This window comes from Asparagus officinalis, chromosome 4, assembly GCF_001876935.1.
Source record: "Asparagus officinalis chromosome 4, Aspof.V1, whole genome shotgun sequence".
Taxonomy (NCBI): Eukaryota; Viridiplantae; Streptophyta; class Magnoliopsida; order Asparagales; family Asparagaceae; genus Asparagus; species Asparagus officinalis.
In genome coordinates, this window is record NC_033797.1 from 24161071 (window position 1) to 24168518 (window position 7448).

The 7448-nt window shown below is 41.3% G+C and overlaps 1 protein-coding gene across 1 annotated transcript in view; it reads right to left on the reverse strand.

Annotated features, from left to right (window-relative positions):
• LOC109838361 (disease resistance protein RPM1-like) overlaps positions 3157–7448 on the reverse strand; it is a 13335-nt gene continuing 9043 nt past the window's right edge. Inside the window, exon 2 of the mRNA XM_020406812.1 lies at positions 3157–5824. Coding sequence (XP_020262401.1) covers positions 3272–5824 — 2553 coding nt within the window. The 3' untranslated portion in view covers positions 3157–3271. The remainder of the gene's footprint in view (positions 5825–7448) is intronic.

Consider the following 7448-nt stretch of genomic DNA (forward strand, 5'->3'; position numbering starts at 1 on the left):
GACTTTGTAAAGTCTGAGAAAAATCTTGCTGACCCTTTGACTAAGGGATTATCCAGGAGTGTGGTTCTGGATTCATCGAGGGAGATGGGGTTAAGCCCATAAATGAGGTCACTGACAGCGACAACCCAACCCTTATTTGGAGACGTAGTCCCAATGTCGGTTCAATGTGGTAGAAACAAGCTGGACAAGTGACTCTCGTGTGGAGCATCGACCTAGATATATTTATATATCATTATGTAGCATTTGCTACAACCCCTTCTCTATGATGACGATGCTCTTATGATACAGCTGGCTAGGCTGAGTTTTACTCTTAATAAGTCCAACGCGTGTATTGTGGGGGGTATTAAATAAACAGCTGTAGTACCCTTTGAGGACTTACCTACGTGAGAGGAACCGTGATGGCCGCGGTTGGGGGGGCAGGGCTGACCCCTAGAAACTCTCATGAGTCGATTTTTTGTGAGCATGGCCTTTAACGCTCAACCCGCTTAGCTCAATAGATGAAAACATATTATGTGTGTTTTTATCAATACCTGATAGGCAAAGTTGTGATCTTGGACTTTGTAAAGTCTGAGAAAAATCTTGCTGACCCTTTGACTAAGGGATTATCCAGGAGTGTGGTTCTGGATTCATCGAGGGAGATGGGGTTAAGGCCATAAATGAGGTCACTGACAGCGACAACCCAACCCTTATTTGGAGACGTAGTCCCAATGTCGGTTCAATGTGGTAGAAACAAGCTGGACAAGTGACTCTCGTGTGGAGCATCGACCTAGATATATTTATATATCATTATGTAGCATTTGCTACAACCCCTTCTCTATGATGACGATGCTCTTATGATACAGCTGGCTAGGCTGAGTTTTACTCTTAATAAGTCCAACGCGTGTATTGTGGGGGTATTAAATAAACAGCTGTAGTACCCTTTGAGGACTTACCTACGTGAGAGGAACCGTGATGGCCGCGGTTGGGGGGGCAGGGCTGACCCCTAGAAACTCTCATGAGTCGATTTTTTGTGAGCATGGCCTTTAACGCTCAACCCGCTTAGCTCAATAGATGAAAACATATTATGTGTGTTTTTATCAATACCTGATCGAAGAGGCCTAATTCAAGGCCTAGTCCATTATGTCCCTCAGGTGGCGATGAACTTACTAAGGAAAGGTTCAAAGCCGAAAGCTACCTCTCCCGAATTCACGATACGAAAGGTTGCCCAACCTATATTTATTTTATGATTTATTTATTATTTTGAATTTTCAGTCAATATTGCCTTTTGGGGGGGACTGTTGGATGCTTTGTTCATGAAAATGCAATTTTGCCTTTGTGAATAGTCCCACATTGGAAAATAAGATGAATAGTAAAGGATATATAATGGTTTTCTCCTTATTGGGCTTTGAATAGTGTTTTGGGTTTTGTGGGCTTTGCATATCTACCACGCGCGCGCGCGCGCACGTCACGCCACGCCTAGCCACGCCTCGCACGCGCGCGCCACGCCGCACCGCACACGCACACATTTTTGCTTCTCAAGCTTTTATTTTTGCACGTTTTACACGTTCTGTAACGGCTGCATGCGGGTAACGGAAGCAAGATTTGTGCGTAACGGTCCCTTGGATTCAGCGGGGGTTACACTTCTCCTCACCTATATAAACAGGCTTGGAGCTCATTCAGAAGTACACCAACGAAGAGAAGAACATCTTCTAAGCTCTCTTCTTTCTCTACTCTTATTCCTCCAAGAAATTTCGGCTACATATTTATATTTATTTTTTGGGCAACCGTTTTTCGTCTGAGCATAAGCTCTGTGACTCACGCCCGAGTGCAGAGGCCGGCCGATTCCGGGGGTTTTTACCGCTAGGGGAGAGGGGACAAATTGCGCCAGGGCGATAGGCGAGTCCTTAATCTTCTAGGGCAGTGACATCACGACTGCTCCCGATCAGCCCTGCATTTTCTAACTCTTTAAATTGGATTTTATATTATTATATTCCTTTTTACCGCACCTTTTGCTTGCAAAACAAGAGAAGTAATGAATTTTATGTGCAGTCTTAAGTCATGAAGCTCTACACTAATGCAACTGTTGCTTAGTTGAAAAGATTAAGTTTTGACTCATGAGGCTCGTATTTGTATTGCTACAGGACTTAGCGGAGGCTAAAAACAGGTGGCTCCGGGTCTTCATACCTGAAGAAATCTTAGTTGCCAGCGAGCATAAAACTTCTGTATAAGTTTGCCTATAGCCTTAACAGAGGGTTACTGTCCATTTGCAAATACCGAGTTACTAGTCAGACTAATCTTCAAAATTAATCTGGAGGGTTTTGTATCTCAGAACATATTCCATCGGGAAACATAGCATTTTAAAAGTTCTACGTTTCTAGAAGATCAAGGATACTTGATCCATTTTTGGCACAATTTCAAATATAGTTCTGCGTTATGACAGTTGAAACTGATGTAAAAATACAAGATTTAAGTAAGAACAAAAAATTTATTTGGAAAAAATAAACCGGGTGGGACACCCTGTAATTTCCGGTGTTGTGTTGGTTGGAATTTATACTACGTACACATGATTAGGTGGAGACAATTTATATCCTTATGGTTTAAGTTTTATGTGGCTCATGACGCTCAAAGTTATGTTGATTGTGATTTGAAAAAGGGAGATGATTCTTGTAAGGACAAATTTTTAAAACCGTCCCATATGGATATTTAATCCCAAAAACAGACCCATTTCCGTAATATTTTCAAAAACCAACCTGGTTTCAACCTTGTTGCTGAAACCAGGTTGGTACTTTTTTTGAACTATGAAAGTTCACGGGCGTTGAACTCCCATGAAGTTTCGGAAGTTTTTTCACAAAAACCGACCTTATTTCAGCGCCAAGGCTGAAACCAGGTTGGTTTTTGAAAATATTGTGGAAATGAGTCTTTTTATGGAATTAAATGTGAAAAGAGATCGTTTTTGAAAATTTGTCCTTCATGTAAAATCGGAAGCTGGTAAATTAAAAGCATACTTTTCTTTTTCTTCTCTTTTGAAAATTAGCTCTCAATCATGCTATTCATACGTAAGTGTGGTGGTGATTCTATCAAAAGTCAGAAGTATCTAGATGTATGCAATTGTAGATAATTGAAGGGATTAGTACAATAACGCCAAGATTAAAGGGACAGATAAAAATGTATGCCCAATGCTAGGTACTAATACCAACATATAGTATGAAGGCCAAGACTCGCTGAACTTTGCGAGCTCTAATTTGTGCTATACAGCATGTTCGCATGGTACGATGTCTCTGTATTATACGTTTCATCTGGAAAGAATTTCTGATACCCATCTGCTGTCTCTCTGGAAAACATGCTTGATAGTATGAATATGTTTAACCTTCTGTAGGACATCCTCATCCTCGTTGTCACTGCTTCCTCTGTGAAATTTTTCGATAAACTCCTCCGGCATCTCTAGCAGGTACATTTCTTGAAGTGCTTTAAGGTGCTCAATTCCCGTGGGCAACAGCCTCATCCCACTGCACCTCAGCAAGCACAGCTCTCTCAGCCCCGGCATCGCCCCTTCCTCAATGATCACCGAATCAAGATTTGTCGAACCCCCCAACATCAGCATGTTCAGTTTCTTGAATCCCCCAGCTTTGAAGCAGAGGTTTTGCCCGTCATAGGCCTTGTAGAGGCCTAAAACAGCCAAGTAAGGCAGTGAAGCAAGGGAAGCAAGTGGATCTTCGTGCAGTCCTGACCAAGAGAGGCCCAAATGCCTTAGATTCGTGAGAGATTTGAACCATTTCGGAACCACACCATTCTCCAATGGAGCTCTTAGCTCTAGCTTCTGCATACGGCATGCAATTGCTTCCAACTCTTCCAACTGTAGTGCCTCCGTTTCATTACTTGCGGCAATGTCCAAGTTCTCTAGGTGACTCATATTTAATAAAGAATAACATAAGTCCCCGCAGTGTTTGGCTCTCACTTTGGTTATCCTCAAGGTTCTGAGCTGTACCATGCCCCGCATGTTTCGGACAATCTCTTCATCTGCCTGTGTCGACTGCAAAGTCTGGAGGCTAGTCAGATTCCATATACCTTTTGGCGACTTGACACCGGGATCGCTGCCAATTTCAGCATATGTTTGATCACGAATTTTTTCCACAAATAGGTGTCTAAGCTTCTTCAGCTTCGTCACTCCATGAGGCAATCTCTCAATGCTGCTGTCGTAGAGATCTAGAGTTTCTAAGTTCTGAAGCCTTCCCATGCCTTTAGGGAGATCTCTAACTTGAGTTTTCCTCAAGCCTAAGTAATGCAGATTGAATAAACCTGTGACTTCTTTAGGTATCGACTCAATAGGAACACCTTCTAGATCCAAGACCCTCAATAGTCGAAAGCTAGTTGATACAGAATTCAATAAGGACATTTTTTTCGTGTCGAAGAGGAAGAATGAACGAGTGCAGGATACATTTCCTGATTGAAGATTACCACTGCCCTTTTGCACTGATAGGCGGCGCGCTTCACCAATTGAGTCATCCTCTTCGTTGACGTATACTCTGCAGAAGTTTGCTCTTTGACAAATTGAAAGAGTTAGCTCACGGATTACATCATGCATTCTGCAGAGCTTCACGCGCCCAAAGTAATTCCTCTTTGAAACCTGAAGCAAGCACCGATGGACAAGCTCATCAAGGTAGACTTCTGCCTCCACCTCCATTGTCCTCTCCGAAACTTTCCTGATTAAACCTTCAGCAACCCACAATCGGATTAGCCTCTTTCTCTTTATAGGATGATCCTCTGGGAAAATGCTACAATATAGAAAGCAATTTTTCATATAATGTGGGAGGTCCTTAAAGCTGTAGCTCAAAACATTTCTCACCATAGCAGACATACTGTCCTGTATCATCTCCCACTTGAGACCTTCATACACTTTCCTCCATTCTACTTCCTTCTGCTCCCTTGTTGATACAACCCTTCCTATTGTCACGATGGCTAGCGGCAAGCCTCGGCATCGTTCTGTGATCTTTCTAGCCCAGTACTCCACCTCTTGTGGGCAAATTCTGTCTCCATCCTTCCAGAATGCTTTCTTACAGAAGAGAAGCCACGAGTCACTCTCAGATAAGGGGACCAGCTCTAGAACACGAGTCTCAAGTGCTAACATAGCTACGTTGTGGATTCGAGTTGTTAGAATGACTCTACTTCCACATTTAGAATCCAGCAATGCTGTATCAATGTCGAACCAAGCGTTGGCATCCCAAACATCATCTAAAACAATAAGGTACCTCTCGCCTAGCAGAAAATTGCGAATTGTCTCAATCAATCTTTTGATGGACATGCCGTCAATGTTCTGAGGGAGCATCTCATCGTTTTCCTCAAAGAGTTCTTTCACAATCTTTCTTAGTAGATCAACTGTTTTGTACATGCTGGAGATGACCACCCAGGCCTTGCACTTGAAGTGCCGCCTTACTTCTCGACTTTTGTAGATATCCATGGCTAGGGTAGTCTTTCCAAGGCCACCCATCCCCCATACCGAGATTATAGTCCTCTGTGGCTTCTCTTCAGTTAGCCATCCGATCAAAAGATCCCTGTACTTCTTAAAGCCCACAATTTCTTCTTCATCGAGAAAGTAAGATGAGTAATCTTGATGATGCCGATATGTTTCAGGAGCTTGTGAACTAGTTGATTCATCTTCAATACCATATCGTTCTTTTTGAGATGCAAGGTTGATGATCCTAGTGTTCACTTCTTCTAGCTGAGAATTGATGGAATGCCAAGATTTGATATTTTTATAGTATGAGGAAGTTCTATGAAGGAAAGCCAGGAAGCCCCTTCGTTGCTGGTCTCCAACGAGGTAGGTGTATTCATCAACAATATCTTCCACCTTGTTGCGATTTTGTTAAATTCAAAGAAGAATAAATTTAGCACCTAAACCTTTTCAAATAAAATATCAATCTATTGTTTTTTTAGCCAGTGTATACGGCCATAAAAAAACATAGTGCAGATTTCTTGTAGGTCATGCATTAGTTTCAAAACCTTTTCTCCTAGGTTTTTTTTAAAGTTTATCTCTTCATAAATCTTTAGGTGTAGTTAGATATTACGATCTTACTCCTCCTTTGGCACGTCACATAGGAATTGAATTAATTGAGAATGGAATGTTCATTCTCATTTTCTCGTTTGGGTGCTATTTGAAAATGAAGCAGGAAATGAAAAAAATGAATGATTGTGAGAATGGAATGCTCATTCTTAGTTTCTTATTTGGGTGCTATTAGGGAATGAAGCGGGTTACAAAAAAATGGACTACTTCTGAGAAAATAGAATGCTCGTTCCCGTTCTCCTATTTAGATGCTACTATTAAGGAATAGAACAGTAAATATTAAAAAAAATTGTGAACACCGACATTGCTAACAATGGTTGATGTCACCGGCGGTCGTCGTTGGCGGTGGTCGTCATAGTTGGCGATGGTCGACATACAATTTTTATTTTTTTGATTATCACGTAAATGGGAATTCTCATATCTTAACAATTATTTGAGAATGCTCAATCCTGTGGGAGGAGGATTCCTAGGGAATGAGCTTTCAAACTTTCAAAAACATATTATGTTTGATACACATTAATGGGAAGTAAGAATGAGCATTTCGTTACATTGGACTCCTGCATTAACAAACTAGGCGTTAGACTTTGGAATAATTAGATAATATCTATAATACCAGTCTTGATAGTAGCGATGACCGTCTATTTAATTCGGAAAGAGAAGAGACGGTTTTCTCACACATTGTCAACATAACTTGATGAATTTTGGTCCACATATATTGAGAAGAAAGCATAATTTTGTGTTTTTTTCGTGATTTGTTATCAAGCTATCATGTGTAAGCGTACGATCTAGGTTAGCCCGACACGTTGTATAGGCTCATGTACCCACGTCCGACATGTTTCATGTACGGGTACACACTCGAAGCGCTGGTGGATAATTAAACTTTCAGTCCAGATCCCTGGCTTTGTGAAGTCCTTGATGTTTTCACAAAGGACTTCACAGCGGCAATTGGTTTTGCCCCCGTAGCCTCTTGTCGCCCTGTCGTGGTCCGACATTAGAGCTGGACTAGATAATTGAAACCGTAATTTGAGAAATTTGGGGATTTGGGTTCTGAGAGAGGGATGAGTTTTGAGTGAAAAGATAAGTGGGATATTTTCTAGTATTTGGAGCTGTGTTTGTTGTTGAAGCTCGAAAGATTGCACGGTTGAGATCAGTTGTGTTTTATAGTTGTTCAAATTTGTCCAATTATACTTGCCATGTATGTATAGCTGGACTAGATAATTGAAACCGTAATTTGAGAAATTTGGGGATTTGGGTTCTGAGAGAGGGATGAGTTTTGAGTGAAAAGATAAGTGGGATATTTTCTAGTATTTGGAGCTGTGTTTGTTGTTGAAGCTCGAAAGATTGCACGGTTGAGATCAGTTGTGTTTTATAGTTGTTCAAATTTGTCCAATTATACTTGCCATGTATGTAT